General features: G+C 46.7%; 1 protein-coding gene across 8 annotated transcripts in view; it reads right to left on the bottom strand.

The window, feature by feature from the left end:
- LOC105837990 (fat-like cadherin-related tumor suppressor homolog) overlaps positions 1–18,520 on the bottom strand; it is a 343,441-nt gene that overhangs the window by 228,315 nt on the left and 96,606 nt on the right. For all 8 annotated transcript variants that reach the window (XM_036283295.1, XM_036283293.1, XM_028191655.2 and 5 more), the window contains 2 exons: positions 9,414–10,392; positions 6,022–8,735 (listed from right to left, as the gene is read on the bottom strand). In XM_036283295.1, the coding sequence (XP_036139188.1) occupies positions 6,022–8,735; positions 9,414–10,255 (3,556 nt within the window). In that variant the 5' untranslated portion in view covers positions 10,256–10,392. The remainder of the gene's footprint in view (positions 1–6,021; positions 8,736–9,413; positions 10,393–18,520) is intronic.

Raw genomic sequence — 18,520 nt, 5'->3', positions numbered from 1 at the left:
TTCTCGATCGCGATTCGCAATCATACCCGTCTGACGACGGCGATTGTTATTTGCGCTTGATACGGGCTCGACGAACTCTCCGTCGTACGCGGAGATAAAGCTGTTTTTATTCAAATCGTACTAATCCTATTCGAATTACATGAGGACACGTCCCGTCGCAGATGAAATACCGTGCGCCGCGGCGCGGAGCGGAAATTGGCAAAAAATCTTTCATGACTTTCAAATACGACGGATTATCTTTCAATCCGAACGTACTTGTACTCCTCTTGAACGTTACATTGCAAGCGGGGGGAAGAAAGCGGAAACCACCGAACCGGTAAATATAATGAATCCGCGGGTCGTTACGAGACATTATCGCGCGCGGTGCTCGACCACGTACACGCTTTAGGGCGTCCGAGTCGAGCGCCGATGGCCCAAGTATCTTCTTCTCGATTTCCCCTTGGCCATACAGCAACAAGATGTTCCGTCGCTCTCTATAAATAATTAAATTTATGGACTCGAGTAAAAGCGCGCGCTTTTAAGTCTCGAACACATTGCCTCCCGCCTCTCGACCTCCCCGACGAGTGTTTCCGTTTTTGCTTCACGACAATGTTCCCGATCCTTGAAACGGCTCGACCAAAAATCTCTTTTACAACTCACGTATACGTTGCACGCGCTTGTGTACACCGTGGTGAAATACACTCGCTCGGCGCACATACCTCCTCATTCGACCTTATAAATATTAAAATTCCGAACAACGACCACAGGAAGACCGTATAATGATGGAATAAATAAAATTTCGCGCGTAGCAAAAAGAAAAAAAAAAGAAAAAAAAAGAAAACGTCGTACTTAACGAATCCGCGGCAGCGCAGGCGTAGGAATATTGTCTTTATGCCGCTATTTAAACACGTCCAGAGTCGCCGCAAAAATATCGTCGGCCGTGTGCGCACATTTGGGAAAAATATCACTGCACCCACGGTTTATTAACCGGTAAGAGTATTTCTGTGCAAACATCCGCGTAATTACTGCGGACGGAGTGCAAACGCTTTATTGCTCTATGGGCGTACATATTATTAGGTATATAGAGTGCCCGCGTCCCGCCGCTTTGCGTCCCCACCCCGGTCGCGCTCGCTCGCTTTTCGCCGGTTCGTTAGAGCGTGACACACCCTTATTAATTCTGGCATAATATTTAAGCAGAGGCGCGCACAACTATTATCCACCCACATCAGCCGGGGTAAACCACATAAAGCCTAACAAGCAGGTGGGAGGCAGCAAACATTGGAATTAATTTAGCACACCGGCAATTTTTCAATCAACGAGATAACGCGAGCTACGTAAAGCACGAAACGTGCACGCGCGCGAGGCGCACAGAATTTTACGTATTTCGCAAATAGAATCTTTGGCGAGAGGTAAGCTCTAACAATACCAGACTTCCAATAGCTTAACGGCTCCGCTGAGCTCCCGGTAGTACGCCGATGGAGGTTGTTTTTCAGAAGAAGTACGTGAAAAGAGGGAAGTACGGATGTTGTCGTCGAAGTTTACTTTAGCACCGCAGCGACGTAATTATTTAGGTTGCGTTCTTGCATTAAAGAAGAGAGAAACTGCGGGAAATACGGAGATGCGGCGGGGCTGGCCTTCGTATATTTCGGAAAGGCAGAGCCGCTTGATAATACAAAAGGCACTCCGTACGGATGAATATCGCGAAACGGTTTTATGAGACGAACAGAAGCACAATGGTTTGTCGGCCGTAGCAATTCGGGATGGCTTTACGACCGCGCGCGCGCGCTATACGCGCGTATAATTTACGATACTATTTGCTGATATGCCGATTCAAGCGAAATAAATGTCCGTCGTTAAACATCTTCCGGAAATTGCCGTCCGCGCGGACATCGTCAAGTGCCGCTGGAAGCGAAGCTCCGTAACCGTTACAATTGCTCGATACGTATTTACAGTAAAACCGATTACGTCTCATTCCGGCGTTGCACGGTCGTCGATAATGACGTTCGACCGGGGGAAACAGTCTGTTAATTCAATGTACGGCAATACACTCGAAGAGAGGAGTTTTCTCGCAATTCGTAAGAGGGAGGTGCCCAGTCAGCAATGGGCGAATTAACATCTCTTTAACCTTTCCAATTGAACGCCGAGTTAGCACAAGTTAACGCGGAATGTTAACACGGGGCAATTCCATAACGAAGCAACAATGTTGCAAGGAGACACACGTTTCTCGCGTTTATCGCGCGAATGGCGGTATGCGTCCCGCTCTCTACCGCAAATTCCTCGAATTTTCAGGACTTAAGGATGTGCTGGTTTTATCAAACGAAAAGGGATGCAAGAGACGAGACGACTTTACCCAGGATTATGTAAAGAGAGAGAGAGAGAGAAAGAGGGAGAAAGTACGAGTGGGAAAGATGAGCCATTTCCGCGGATTCCAATCCATCCGCTTTAAGCCGCGCGGATCCGTCGCGTCGCGAACTTTCCTTCGTTTCGCGCACGATCAAACTCGGGCGAGCTTTCGGGCCACGCTCGTTGATGTATAAAGCTTTATTAATGGACTAACGCCCGCCGTTGCGAACGCCCGCGGCCAGCGGCAGAGAGCGGACAGTCGCCGGCCGGAATGACGCGTTAGTTCGCTTACCGGAAAACGCGTCGCCCGGCTCGTCGGGTGTTCCGCAAACTAGGTGTGGCACTTTTCTACAACGATCGGGAGCTTAATCGTGTTTAGTCACAGCGCGTCAAGCTGCGCGTCGTTTCGACGAAAATTATGTTGACGGAAATACATTGTTTCGACGGAGAGAGAGAGAGAGAGAGAGAAAGAGAGAGAGTCAGATATTTTCATAAAATAAACCGAAAAGTTAAAGACCCTGCATATAAATGAATAGACAATTCTATAGCTAATATAAAATTTACTCGAGTCGACATATTTTACACAAACAGAAATTGTTTCAAACTAACAATCGTCTCGTATATAATTTAAAATCTATAATTGTTTTGATAACGACGGTATTCAAAAATTATAATTCCTGCTTTGAATATATTTTGTTATTTTTCATCCGATATTTTTTTCCTTTCGAAACAAAAGCGAAAACTCCACTATTCACAGCGTCGTGCTTATCATCCCGGGAGGTGACGGCTCACCCGCGCATATGCACGAGGAATACAGTGACTTAAGCGTGAACGATATCACGTGCCCGCCATAGATTCTAAGTATCCGCCGGGAAATTATTCGCGACTTAAACGGGCGCCGTCGCAGCTATCGCCACCATTACTGGCATCGCCACCAACACCGTCACTGCCATTATCATCGCACCACAACTCCCATCGGCACCGCCGACCGTTACCGTTCGTGCTCCTGACACCGCGGCAATACACCGGCGACTTATGAATATTTACGCCGGTTGAATATGCATACTACTGACAATGTATTATTTTTGCTCGACGGGAGATCAATATACTACCGAGCGCGATACACATATATGTATAACTTGAAGGCAAAAGTGTACAACAGGAGCGCATGCTGCGTGCACGAGGTGTTTCATCGTATCATCTGCTAATAGCAGATTTCGCGTCAAAAATATAGACGCGCAAAGCAGAATCTTGATTAAAAGTAGAAACGACAAAGACTTTTGTCTGCCCTTTGGATTAAAATTTTTTTTTTTTAATTTAACAGGAGATATTTGATTTAAAACTTTATTTCGCCAAAAAAGTTCGAACGTATGTGAAGCTTGAATAAAACGAATGATGGCTTTCTCTCGCGAAGGGCTTTACATTTTGTAAAGATTAATTATTGACGGCTGGCACAGGAGAAACAACAATGTATCTATCCGTACGTCAAGTTTATGAAACGCATACGCGGATGCACACGCATATGCAAAAACCATTTACTTCGACGTACAGTGCACACAATCGTATTCTATTTCAGCGAACGTTGAAAACAACGTCGAACGTGACTGAAGAGAGAGCAACGGCGCTGCGGCGAGCGCCATGTATTTTTTTTTTTTAACCTCGCATCGTGATACGTTTCGTCGTGCGAATGGAGTAATTTACAATTGGCTTAAGAATAATTGTATCGAATTACCAGCGCGAGAGAAACACGTGAAAAACTACCGTGAATAAAATCGTGTTCTTGTCCATTAAATAAACTTCAAGAGTAATCGCGCTTAAAAATCTTTCTCAGCTGCGTCAACGGCGAAGACAGATTTCAATGCCGCTGCCTAACGCGAGCGTCAAAGTGTCGTTTTCGCGTGTCTCGTGAATTAGCAAGAAACCTATTTCGTCCCGAGACATTCGTCCCGCCCGGTGCATTCATCAAGAAACGATCATCGGTGCATTATGACCGCGCGCCGTGACCGACGTGGCACCGGTACACAGGAATTAGCCATTAAACGGAATGACGTGCGATTTCTCGAGAGACGTTTCCGCGGTGAAAGGAGACTGCCGGAGAAATTTAATGCGCCTCGCGCACTCGAAAAAAGGAGGGGGTCCTGCGGCACCGTAATTCAATTAGGCTCGCTGCATCGAAATTTAATGGGCCGCGACGCTGCAAGTTCGCTTTGGAACGGTGCCACGGCGCGTCCGGCGCTGCCCGTGTCCGATGCAGAAAGGGCACGTTGCGCGCCCTTTTGTGCCCGAAGGGCCAACAGAAGTACCCGGAAAAGAAATGAAAAGGAAAAAAGAAAGAGGCAGGCATTCCCGTACACATTATACAATAAGTACATTATACAATAAGCGAACGTTTCCGCGCGAGTTCTTTTCGAGAGAAAACGTCACGTACTTATGGCAAGGCTGTTTTGGTCTTACAAGTTTTAAGCAATTACACATGTAGTGATAATAGTAGAAAGGGGAGGAAACGGCAGACACGTCGACCCCGTTAATTTTTCCGTCGCCTTAAAGCAAATAATTTGAAAAAACAAGTAGACGTTTAAATATATACCGTGATCTAACGAACCGACGAGAAAATCCGTATTGAACTACGCGATCAGAAAAATCCTTCACGTTCAAGAGGGGAAAAGAATTGAAATGATGGAACTGAAATGAAGATAGAGAGACTACGATTTTTCAGAACACACTGTTGAACTTTAATCGATATTGGCTGTGGGCACTCCTCGCCAATAACTTCTACGTCTACGCTTCACGTAAATCGCCGCGCTCATATTGAATCCAAGAATTTCCAATCAAATATCGTAAGATGTGCGCTTCCTTTGAGGAAGGTAAGCGAAGGAACGAAAACGAGTATCTGGGCCTCACCGAGATTTCCCAATATCCCGTTCAGTAACCAACGAATGGAGCCTCGCGCGACGAGTTAAACACATTTGACCTCGTAGCAGCGATTTCAATTTACTCGTCAAAACGGCCGCGCGTACACCAGCCGGGGTTCATAAATGTCTTCACGTTAATAGGTACTTTTAAAGAGCCAGCAAAAGAAAAAAGACCCCGCGTATATACATATTCATAAATCACGACGTTCCCAGTAGATAAATAGGAGACGCCGAGCAGCAATCGAGAGAAGTAACATTTAACATATGTTGTAATTTAAATCCGAGGTCAAGTCAAAGCGCACATGTGAGGATTTACATTCGTGTCAAATAATTTAATAGAAAATACAATACTTCAGTTTCCACGTTTCTCATTTATCCAATGGATTTTCGGCTCGCTCTCTAATCACTCTGAATCAATTAAATCTTACTGATTCGTAGTGCTGTATACATATAATTGTAATCATCAGTGATCGATCACTGTTTCTTAATGATTCCGATTAAAAGTAAATACTCTCACTGACAAGTATCCGGTACTATGACTGAAAAGCAGCGTATAATGATATAATATATCATTGATTAATATTAGTTACAAGTACAGCACACAAATCAAGCTATTCGCTGTCTTTCGGCGAATAATATACCGATTTCAATTTAGAGAGTAAACTTAATATGTAAGAATTAAGGGCCGCAAGACTGATTAAGTATCGACAGGCGAAAATTTTAATATCGGATCTAGTTTTACGTCTAAAGAATTCGAAGAACGACAGACTGCACTTTAATCACTCACCTTCGTTGTCGATGGAGAAAATGCCGACGCCGTCGCCTCCACGAATACTGTATCCGATCCTGGAATCTCCGCCGGGGGGGTCCGCGTCCTTCGCCCGTACCGTAGTGACGAGGGTGCCGACGGGCTGGTTCTCGAAGACACTCGCGGACACGACGAAGTCGTCGAAGACCGGCGAATGGAGGTTCTCGTTCACGTCAATCACCTCGATCACGAGCATCGTCTCGGAAGACAGGGACGGCTCGCCGCGATCGCGCGCGACTATCGTCAGCGTGTGCACCTGCCGCTCCTCAAAGTCCAAGCTCTGAGTCGTTCTCACTGTACCCGACACCTTGTCGACCATGAAGAAGCCCTCGCTCTCCATCGCGTCCGACAGGAAGTACTCGACGTCGCCGCCCGCGCCCTCGTCGGGATCGGTGGCGTCCACGACGGCGACGACGGTCCACACCGGCACGTCCTCGCGGATCTTGACGTTGTAGCTCGACAGCGCGAAGGTGGGCGCGTTGTCGTTCACGTCGTCGACGGTCACCCTGACGAGCGCGTCCGAGTACAAGGACGGAGCGTCGTTGTCCTTGCCGCCGTTGTCACGCGCGCGGATTCTCAGCTCGTATATCTCTTGCCGCTCCCTGTCGAGCTTACCGAAGACGCTCAGGACGCCCGTCACGGGGTCCACGCGGAAGTCGTTGGTCTCCGTCACGAGGGAGTAAGTGACGCGCGCGTTGTCGCCGAGGTCGGCGTCGGTGGCGTTCGCGCGCCACACGTTGGTGCCGTTCAGCGCGGTCTCCGAGATCCTGAAGCTCGCCAGTGACTTTTCGAACTTGGGCGCGTTGTCGTTGACATCCAAAACGACGACCGGCAACATCTTCGAGGCGGACTTCTGCGGCTTGCCCAGATCGAACACGCTTATGTTCAGATAATACTCGCTCTCCCGCTCGCGGTCCAAATAACCGATCGTGTTCAGGTCGCCGGTTTCCGGATCGATGCCGAAGACGGAGTCGCGGTCACCGCTGGATATGACGTAGACGAGCTTGCCGTTGTAATCGAGGTCGCGATCGCGAGCGCGTATCCGCACGAGGACCGTCCCAAGCTTGAGCGACTCGTTGACCCGTATCTCGTTGGGAAAGTCGATAAACTCGGGGGCGTGCACGTTCTCGCCGTAACGACTCGGGATCAGGGTGTACTCGTCGTCCCGCGACGGCATGTTGTTCTTCTCCGCGGAGGCGATCGCGTCCGTCAGTCTACGCGCCACTCCGGTGTCGTGACACTCAAAGGCGCCGGTCTCGTCCGTCAGGATCCTCGCCTGCGAGCCCAGATTCCGTTTGGCGTTCACAAGATGGACGTGAACGGGATTGACGTCCGCGAAGTGCGTGCCGTCGGTGGCGGTAACGTTGACGATTCTCTCGGTCGCCTTGACGTCCGACAGATCGCAGGCGACCGAGAGGACGCCGCTGGCCGAGTCGAGAGCGAAGCAGCCGTCGGAATTGCCGGACACTATGCGGTAACTGACGATATTCCCGGCGTCGAAGTCGATCGCGGACACGGTGATGATCTCGGAGCCGATCGACACGTATCGCGGCACGTGACCGGTGCAATCGATTCGCTCGAACTGCGGCCGGTTGTCGTTCACGTCTTGCAACTTGACTCGCAATTGCATCTCCGCCTGGCGCCGATAGGGCAGGCCCCAATCGCTGGCCCGGACGTGCAGCAGATACTCCCGCTTCATGGTCTCGTAGTCGAGCACCTGCTTGGTCCTGACGATACCGGAGAAGTGATCGATCTCGAACGGCACCTTCCGCAGGTTGTCGATACTGTAGGATATGTAGGCGTTCTCGCCGGAATCGCGATCCTTCGCGGTAACACGCACGACGGACGTGCCGGCCGGCTCGTTCTCGTCCACCACCACCTCCATCTCCGACTGATCGAAGGTAGGATCGTTGTCGTTGGTGTCGACCACGTTGATCTTCACTTTCGCCGAGGATTGCTTTCGCGTGCCGGCGTTACCCTGATCGATCGCCGAGACCGTCAGCGTGTAAAATGCCTTCTTCTCGGCGTCAAGATTGACAGCGGTGTACAACATACCGGTCTCGGCGTTCACGTGAAACTCACCGCCCTCGTTGCCGCCGACTATCTCGAGATAGACCAACGCGTTCCTCCCTTCGTCCGCGTCCGTAACCTTGAGCCGTATGACCGGGGTGTTGATCGGCGCCGTTTCCGGCACCTTGACCTCGTAAATCTCGCGACTGAACACCGGAGCGTTGTCGTTCACGTCGGCCAGATGCACCGGCACGAATTTGTAGCTGTACCGCTGCGGCACCCCACGGTCCATCGCGCGCAGGGTGAGATTGTAACCCTGCAGCGCGGCCTCGCGATCGAGCAGGTGCAGCACCTCGATGTTGTACTCGCCGGAGCGCGAACCGCCAGCCGGGCGGACTCTGAAGTGCCCGGCCGGATCGCCGCCCACGATGTCAAGGCTCGCGATTTGGCCGTGCGCACCCTCGTCACGGTCGATCACCCGCACGATCGCGTAGATGTCGGCGTTCGAGTTCTCGACGATGTCGGGCAGCTGGTGCACGTAGATCTCCGGCGCGTACAGATTCACCTGCCGTACCCTGATCGTGACCCTCGCGGTGCTCGCGCGGTTGGTACCCGCGCTGCGGAACAGAGCGCCGCGATCCCTCGCTAAGACCACCAGCTCGTGTATAGCACGTTCCGCGTACCTAACAAGAGAAAGCAAAGCTGTTTGCTAACGTTGCGGCACACGCGGTAATTCTGTGGATGGTTCAGAAAGACAGAAGAGAGGAAGAAGGGGGGGGGGGGCAAAAAGTTTATTTAATATTCTAATGAGTTCTCTCCCAGAATAACGGTATGCACATGAAATGAAAATGCACACGTACACATTGCTACAACGCTATACAAAATAAATATTTGACGTGCAAAAACAGAGAAGAGAAAATGTTGGAAAATATAATCTTAAAGTTTCTTAAAGTTAATATACACGTGTAAACTGTTTAATAAAGATACACAGAGAAAGAATGTTTTTCAAAATTTACCCACAAAATCATAAAATAAACATTGTATTTTGAAAAACTTTACTATATAATTTGAGTTAAATTTATAATAGTAAAGTTGTAATAAAATTAACGAAATTACTTTACGCACTGAGATTGTTTTTGTATTTTTAGACATCAAAATGAAAGTTGCACAATAAAAAATGTCAATATTCATCTATATTTTTAAGTCTCGAAGCTTTTAAGTCTCGAAGTTTTTGTTTCGAATCATTAAAACGGATCGCGAATGTGTAACTTCTTCTGATCTATACGTTTGAATTCTATCTCAGACGCGTTATTTATAAATGTTCAAGATATAGAGAGAGAAAAACATGTCGTCGCGTTTACCTGAGCGGTCTTGTGAGCGTTATTACGCCGCTGACCGGATGAACGGCGAATTGATCGGTCTCCTCGGCGAAGCTATAGTAAATCTCACCGTTTCTGCCGAGATCGGCGTCCTCGGCGATTACCCTGAGTATGCTGCGATGCAAAGGCGTATCCTCCGTCACGGTGGTCTCGTACTCCATCGGGTAGAACAGCGGATTGAGATCGTTCGTGTCGAGGATCGTCACCACCACCGTCGTGTCCGCATCGAGCGTGACCACTTTGTTCCTACCGTCGCGTTTGCTAGTGGTGGCGCGCACCTCGAGCACATATCGGTCCTTGCGCTCGCGGTTCAACACATCGACGTTGCCGGTACGAGTCCGAATCAGGAGAAAGCAGAAATCGCCAACCGTGCGCTCCTCCGCTTTAAAGAACTTCTCACGATCGCCGCTCACTATACGAAACTTGACGTCAACGTCACTGTCGGCGGACGCGAGCTTTATGCCCATCCTCTCCTCGGGCACGACGTACGTCTTGCCGATGGAATTCTCGGGAATGGAAACGTTGTACAGGGACTGCGTGAACCGGAACTCCGAGGAAAGTCTCCCGTCATCCTCAAACGTGATCGGCAGGGTCGTCGCGGTGTCGATCGAAGAGATCGACGGCTTCATCGAACCACCACCACCACCGGCATTGCCGTCGCCGCCGTCGCCTTCCGCGCCACCATCCTCGCCGCCACCACGTGGTGGCAGAAGAGTCGTCGGCACGGAGAGGCTTTCGGAAGACGGTGAGCCGGCCGTGGCCGCAAACAACCACAGCCACAACCATGGCCAGGTATGCAGCGCGCGCTGCTTCATCCTAGGCATGATGGTGTGTCGCTAGCTCATCGTCGGTCCTTGTCGACGTACGTTTCCGCCCGGTTTGTCTTTCGCCGGGCAGAACAAGGCCACTGCGATATACCACCCAGATTTCCGGCCCCGTTTCGCGTATCGGCGGCGGTCACCTGAAACAGTAAACAGCGTCAAAGTTAGACTGTTTGAGCGATGAGTTGGGGGCGAAGATTAGGAGAGGCCCGTAGTAGTAGTCGTCTAGCACGTAAATACAGGCAAACGACAAGATTCAAGATTATCATTCACGACAGCTACCGATTTCCACCCGATCGAGCGTAAAGACTAGACTAGGGTTTAAGGGAGGAAGTTAGGACGAAGAGAGCGAAAGGAGAGAACGGATGGAGTCCAAACTCCCTTCCGGTTGTGCATTATTGATCGACGTACGCGAAATAGCAGATAAATCACTGGGGTGTGAGACGTTGCGAATACCGTACTATCCGAATCAATTATTTATTGATGAGACTCTTAACTTCACTCAATTGTCCATTTCGCGAAATTCCGTTCAACGTAAAAGGGACAATCAAATGCAATTATGTATTCGTTACGTCGCTCCGTTGAAATGCGATTGTCCTGGAAGAGTGATGTAGAATATTCACGTATCGAAACGCAAATTAAAATTCCATTGACATCGTAGCGCTCGATCGAATACGGCAATCGAGTTCATTTCTTGCAGAAGATTCAGGTTAAATTATTCTTCGTATACTGACGATATAAAATATTCCCTGCTTCTACATGCTGCGTATGTGCCCGCGACACAATCGGAGATATTATCCTTTTAAAAATGCGCAAAATAAATCCGGCAAAAAATTATTAACATTTATATCGAACAATTATCAAATAAATATACATTTCTTTGCTGGCAATGTACGAGATGCAAACTTCATTTACACGATAATTACGAATTTATTCATCTTAGCAAAAGCGGTAGAAGACAAAAGTTCTTTCTCGAGGCGGAGAAATATAATTTTTTTTTTCTTTCCCAGAGGAATACTAAGCCAGATTAGTCAGTGTCTCTCGTGAATCCTAGTCAGCGCGATCACTCCGCCGTCCGACAGTTTCGGAAACCAGAGCCGCGATATCAACGATTCGTGTTCGGGATGCAGGTGGGACACGATAGAGGATACCAGGATTTTGCCTATCTTCCCAGTCTGTCCCGCACTCGTATACTCTCTAATCTTGACCAACGGTGCCTCCGGCCGCATTTGCACGAGCCGATGTATGTTGCCGCGCATTTGACAGCTCGGTATCGAGATACGTCCGCCGTTGGAATAGCCAACGATACATTACGCCAGAGCCGAAAGCACATCCGCAAATCCGAATGAATAACAGGTCACGACTGGCCCTCCGCTTTCCATTGTTTAAAAAAAAAAAGGTTTCGAGATATTCGCGAGCGAGAGAGAGAGTCTCTAAATAAATATTAATTTCGAATTACCCGACGTTTGTTTCTGCCTGGAAGTGGAGAAGACCGTAATAATCTGAATAAGAATGAGCGCAATTGCGTCACGAGAAATGCTCTCTGCGGCTATAATTATCTCTCGGAGATAAGACGGAGAGTCTCGCTTTGTCGCTCGCGAGTCGTAAAACCGCGGGGACGGAATTGTTTTCCGCGCCCATTACTAGAAACGCTTGAAGTTATTCCGCTCGGAAATTCGTGGCGATTCTCCGGTTATTATTGCGGTGCATCCGTTCTAACGACAAGCGGAAAGAAAATTGACCTTTGGCTCTCCCGCAAAGTAAAACGTGCAACATCAACAAGATACGCGCCTCTGGTTTTCGCTCGGAGCCAATTACGTGGCCACTGATTCGTAACCGGCGTAATAAAAAGCACTTTAAACGCCGCGCGCATTTCCCTTCCCCTCGCGACTCTCGCGCGTGATCTGCGCTGCATCTTCCCGCGCTAATACACCTGGAGAACGCGCGCATGCAAGTAAGTAAAACGAGGCGAGCGAGTCTGCGCCAAGCTGGCGCCGCTGAATATTCGCGTTACATCGCTTACCGCGTCTGGAAACCTTGTACCCAACCTTGAACGCGTCCAATTGACATTCTCTCGCGTATATCCAATTCTGATACGTTAATGAAATACCTCATTTTCCCTTTTTATAAATAATAAGTTAAAAAATCACAGAATTATCCATTATCAAGGATTGTTAGATCGTAACAAATTGTATACTCGGCTTAAAAATTGCTCTCTTATTTTTATACCAATTTCTACTAAAACATCATAAAAGGAATTTAAAAAATTTTTTGTTGTCGCGAAATACACGCTGCACTGGTTGTGATAAGGTTATATTTAATCATTGCAAATATCAAATAAAACATGGTTTGCACAGTCGTTGTCTAGAAATTCGTTGGAGAAGAGCCTTTCAAATTTTCTCTCACTTCGAGAATACAATTTTTTCGGTGCAAAATCGGATTTGATATTTTAAATGATGAAGACACAAAAGAAAATTGCAACAATAAAAAATAATTAGAAACATGTCTCACAGCAAATTATTATTTCACGAGAAAAAGATGAGGGAAAAAAGAAGTTTAATGTGTTTTTTTTTTTTTAACAAATTAGTTTACGGGTCCTCCAGTAGCGTTTAACACATTTGCATGCGCAACGCCTGAAACAGCGAAGGCGTTAATTGACACACACGACGTTATATTTCTATGTAAGCGCGAAACAACGTTTGTCGCCATATCAAATATGCTCTTCAGCAACCGTGTCGACCACAGAATACATTTTCCTCGGATTTATACTGCTGCATTACACGGTCAAGTCCAGGGGAAATCCCGTCGCAATCTTCCCAAATGTATTTGCATACGAGGCCGGATATGTAGAAAGACTCGGGGTCTACGCGACTCTCTGCCACATGCATACGTAAATAAAATCACGTTTCTTTCACATCCGTCGAAATTCACTCCGGGATATCTAAGAGCGACATATAGGCGGATAGAAAATAGACGTGGATAGAAAATAGACGTCGACGCAATTGCTTCCGCAATCTCATTCTCGAAGTTCGGCGCCGCTCGCGAAACGCTCGTCTAACTCGATGACTACCGTGACAAAGTGAGATTATGCGGATATCGAGAATGACGACGGACGTCTGAGATTTTACTCGACGGTTTTCCCCGAAAGCCGTGGGGCTTTTTCTCCCTTTCTCAAAGGAGCCCAAGACACCGAGGCTGAATTACAAAAACAACGAATCACAACCCGTAGAAACCTTTGACAACGTGGCGCAAAAACATTGCAGCAAAATTACGTGCTTCTCTTTTACCTGTATCCACTCCTTTTCTCCTCCATTCTCCTCTCGATGAGATTTAAACGGCTTTGAAGTCGCCACGAAAAGTCGAGAGGAACGACTTGGGACGGATGATTTCGAGCGTCTCGAAGGCGGTCTTATGGCGTTCGGAGGTCGCGACAATGCACGCGCAGAAACTCGTTTTGCCAGTTAAATCGAGCGTGAATTGCGATGCCGCGCGCAGAAAACGGAGCATCCCGGTCCCGGCGGAGAGTACGGCCGGGGATTTTAAAAACGATCGCGAGGGACAGATAGTGACGGGACAAAAGGAAAACGACGGCGGTGCGGCGGATCGGCGCTCGAGAATATTCCCGCGATATTTTTTCGTACGAATAAACGTACGCTCGTTCCGTCGCGCGCTGTCGGCGAGAAAATGCTTGGGAATCGCTCGATTGGACGGACCGCGAACCAAAACAACCGTACGCCGTCGATATTTCAATGCGAAATACGCGAACAATCGCGCGTCCATTGAGGGGACAAACGGCCGCAGAGTGCGCACGAAGAGGCCAGGCAGACGATGGACAGAATTAATTCCCGAGCTCGAGCTACATGTTTCTACCCGCGGCTTGTCGTTGTAACGAATTTTGTCAGTTTACGGAGCAAACACGCCTGTGCCGCCTCGTCTCAACCGGAGGCGGAGGCCCGAAAAAAAGGTAGCTCGCGTAGCGGCGCGAAATATTTTCGACCGTGACACAATTATTCCGGGACGTATATTTCGCAGCGCCAACACGTTTGTACCTTCCATCCCTTCACGAAGGTAGAAACAACAAGGGGACAAATCCGATTAATGTTCGTGATTCCGTGCCCGGCGTAATCATCCCGGATTCGAGCGGTTGACTTTTATCTCCTCGACGGAATAAAAGAGAGACGTTAGATTGTCCATTTGTTTATCGTAATGACGCTTGAAAGCTTGCGCTGCTGTTTTAAGTGCACGCTGAATTATCTAACGGCGTACAAGCCGCGTTGCTCTTTTTTTTCAGCCTAAAAGTATCTTGAGCTCTCGTAATATCAATTTTTTTTAACGTTATCGTTAGTACTTACAAAAAGAATTTTTTTATGACAGGGAATGGATAACCTGAACGAGTTATTGCTGCTTATCATCGAGAAGAAAACACTCGAGGAAACTTTCAAAGCTGAAAGTTACAAAGTTCCAATTTAAAGTCGAGATTTAAAGCAGCCCATTCGTTATTATTAATTGCCTCGTGCCGGTAATTTATATATTCGATTGAACCCGTTATCAAACACTTGCACTTCCGTGCCAGCCTTATTTCTTACAGGTGCTCTTGAGAACACGCCAGGCTTCTTATCGGACGATATCTTTTCTTATCTCTGCCGAAGGAAGGCGAGCCATGCTCACCAACACGCCTTCCATCCAAGATATCTGTACTTAAAGAGTATCTTAAAATACACACCGGTATCGAGGTTTCTCAATAGGTCAACACATGTAACATTCCCAGCATTTGCTATTTACTTTCTCACCAGCATTAATCTAAGCTTTTGAAAAAAATATTGATCTTCACATTTTTCAAGCACATTATAATGGAAAAAAGACAAATAAAACTGTCAAACATAGAATATTACAAGTGCAAATGTGTGTTAAATATTATATTAGTAGAAACTTAGCAACAATCTCGGTCTATTATTTTTCTAAAATTGTTAGAAATGTATCAGAAAACGAAGAAGTCCTGTATTATAATATAGCAAGGTGTATGTACTCTATTTTTACTATATTTCTGTTGTTATATTATGACTGGCAAGTCGTAATGGCAGAAACTAACCCGGCCAGTATATAACAGTTCGTGGAATATTTTCAGCTCTTTTACCGGAAAGATTAAATATTTATACGAGCCTGTTTAAAAAAAATAGACATTCTAAGAATGTTCCTCTGTTTTTAAAAATACATTATTTTACATATTTTAATAACGTTTTTCAAGATTGTTCCTACATATAGAATAAAATATTACATATAAAATATACATGATTTGATGCAGTATAATTATTATTTTCAAATATTCTACTGTACAAGACTCTTTAATATCAGAAAAGTCAAATTTCTAGAATATTCCATGAAATATGCATAATATTATTTTATAATTATAAACATTCAAAGTTAAATTAAAGAAGATTCATGTTCCTGTAACAACACTGGAATATTCATTAAAAAATTTTCGCGTAGGAAAAGTTATAGAACACACAGAAATCTCTGTGTGCTGGCCGGGAAGTTTAAAAAGGAAAATGGATAGGGATCTTTACAATCATAATACAATTTGCTTTGCGCACTGCTATATCACATTGCATACATTTTGCCATCTGAATCCTTATAAAACCATCTGTCTTTCAGATCTACTAATCTATCTTTTATAAAAATTCATTTATTACAGACTCTTAGGGTATCCAATCGTGCTATTCACGAGTTCACAAAGCGAACGTCTGTTTAAAGAAGCCGTCTTATTCGCATTAGATTATATTCCAGGTCTGAATATGTCTGACTCTTGTGAGCCTGGCAAGAGCTATTACCGCATCGTAAAATCGACGTTTCACTCTTCAACGGAATTATCCGTTGGGAGTTTGAGCAACACTTATCCTTCCGCGATTTATATAACGCGATCCGTTTTGTATTGTAACGGCTCTGTAACGGCTCGCCAAAAACTCGCGCGGATGAGCGTTTTCTCGACGTGTGGGCCGAGTTTCCCGACGGAGTCGCGCCGACGCAACGGATTCCAAAGCGATGGGTATTGCTAAAAAGATCGAACTTGCACTAAGCCGTTTATTGCACGTCGCGCCGTTACGTAGATAGGATTTCTTGCACCTAGCCGCGCGCGAGGTCTGGCGAATTGCGTTATACTCCAATATACGGCGTCTAATGTACAAAGTTTGACAATGTCGAATGCACCGCGGAACCAGCGGCGAACAGAGAACGTGCTTCCAGGCGTTATTTCCATTTTCTCTCTTCAACCCCGTGCCATGAGTATCTCCGCGAGCTCGAGTTGTCCCGAGGTTTAATGCGCGTCATTTCCGATGCTAATAACGCGGCTCCCGCTCGGCTCGTGCCCGACCGCGTAATTGCACAGGACCGCGGCGCGTCTTCGATAAGAAAATACAATACCATAACACGCCGACACCACGTTGGCGCCGTGCAAACAGCTTGCCTATGAATGACTGCATCGGGGGAAAAAAACATAGATTCGTCAAAATTACATCTACATGTTAACATCGCGTGCCGAAGCCACTCGTCACTTTGCAGTTTACCGAATACGCTGACAGGTTTTTTTTGTAACAAACTGAATAAGTGTCAAAAGTGAAATTTTGAAATTTATTTTTTTATTCAATATATAAAGAGTGGAAAAAACTTTTTTTCAAACTCTTACATAATTGTATGATGCATGTGTGTATGTGTATGCGTAGTTGAACGATAAAAATACTAATATACTTTTATTCAATTTGTTATAAAAAATTGTCAAAGATTTTCAGCAATCTGATCCTCCAGTCCTTTTAATTCGAGTTGCGGGAAGAAAAAGTAATCGGTCGGCCCAGCATGTAATAGATGTTGCAGTAAAAAAAAATTATGCAGAATGCAATCCGAGATGGCCATTTGATATGAGATTTTTCCCGGAGAAAGAGGATTTCCGTGTTTCGTTGGCAATCCAGTTACCTGGGTACGTCACACAAGAATATAGCTCCATCTTTCATCCTTGTAGCAGCGGATGCAGACGCAAATCATGTAATGCAGGCGGCTTGTTGAGTATCCAAATGAAGAACTAGCGAAGCTACTTCGGCGAAGTGCGGCTTCCCGAGACGCATTCACCGAGGTGCTCATGCGAGTGCAACAAAACGTTGCGGCGCGGCTTTAAAATCCCGACATAAGAAAGGCGAAAACAAGCAACGGCGAAGATCGTGCGCGATCATTACGCGTACCATTTCCCCGAGCGAGATCAAGTAAAGAAAAGGACAGAATGTTCTAAGAGCGTGCGACAAAAAGCGACAAAAGCGACACGTTCTAACTGCCGCGCCGGCACCTTCGAACGCCGTAATCCAATAATGCAAATACGATTCTCGACCACGATTTTCTTATTTTTCCCGCGCGTATCGCGATGTAAATTTTTTTCGAGCTTGCCCAAGCTCGTTTTCAAAGGCGCAAATGCCTTTTAATGGTAACTTTAAAAACGTCGTTCGCGCAATCGTTCGGAATATCTATATATGGAAAGGACTGTTTTGCTGAAACATTTAAAAATTTAACCAGATACAGATCAGAAGGTAATGTTGTTGGACTATCAAAATAATTACGTAGAAAAACGTTGGGCATTCTAGCGGTTAACTTGAACGTTCTACATTAATTATTTTAACACTTTAGTCATTTTTTGAATTTAACTAAATTTTTAGATACTTTATCAAAACCATTCTTTTCGTGTGTGTAAGACGAAGAATTTACGAAATATTTTTTCGGGTATTTAGATTCGCTTATCTTCGCGTCAGTCATCCGTGTGATCCTGTCAACAAAGCGAACGATCCCAGCTGGCGATTCTACAAAATCCCGTAATCTAAACTCATGTTGACTGTTCCGAACAATGGGACACCAGAGTGTAGGTAGAAACTTTAGACCACTGCCAGCTGAAGCGTTTTGAATATCTCCAAAATCATCTTATCGAGATTTTTCCGCTTTACTCGTCCTAGCCGTTGGGCAGGAGATCGCGCGATACCGTCTCGTCTTTCAAAGCGGGGGCTGCAACTGCAACGGGCGAACAATCGCGCTGACGATCGTACCCCCTGACGAAATGAACGAGGACAAGCTTCGTCCTCGTTCGCCGATGACCCAGGACCGACGGCCAGAACGGGCCCACCCGCATTCGGACGTCGTCCTTGACAAATGGATGCTCGCGATTAAATCAATCCGGCGAGATATGGCTCTCTCGCGCTAGCGCGACACGTCACGTTGCGTGGCCCCGCTATTTATGTGCTT

Source organism: Monomorium pharaonis, chromosome 1 (assembly GCF_013373865.1).
Source record: "Monomorium pharaonis isolate MP-MQ-018 chromosome 1, ASM1337386v2, whole genome shotgun sequence".
NCBI classification, from domain to species: Eukaryota; Metazoa; Arthropoda; class Insecta; order Hymenoptera; family Formicidae; genus Monomorium; species Monomorium pharaonis.
The sequence above is the reverse complement of the archived record's forward strand: the minus strand, read 5'-3'. Positions and strand labels throughout refer to the sequence as shown.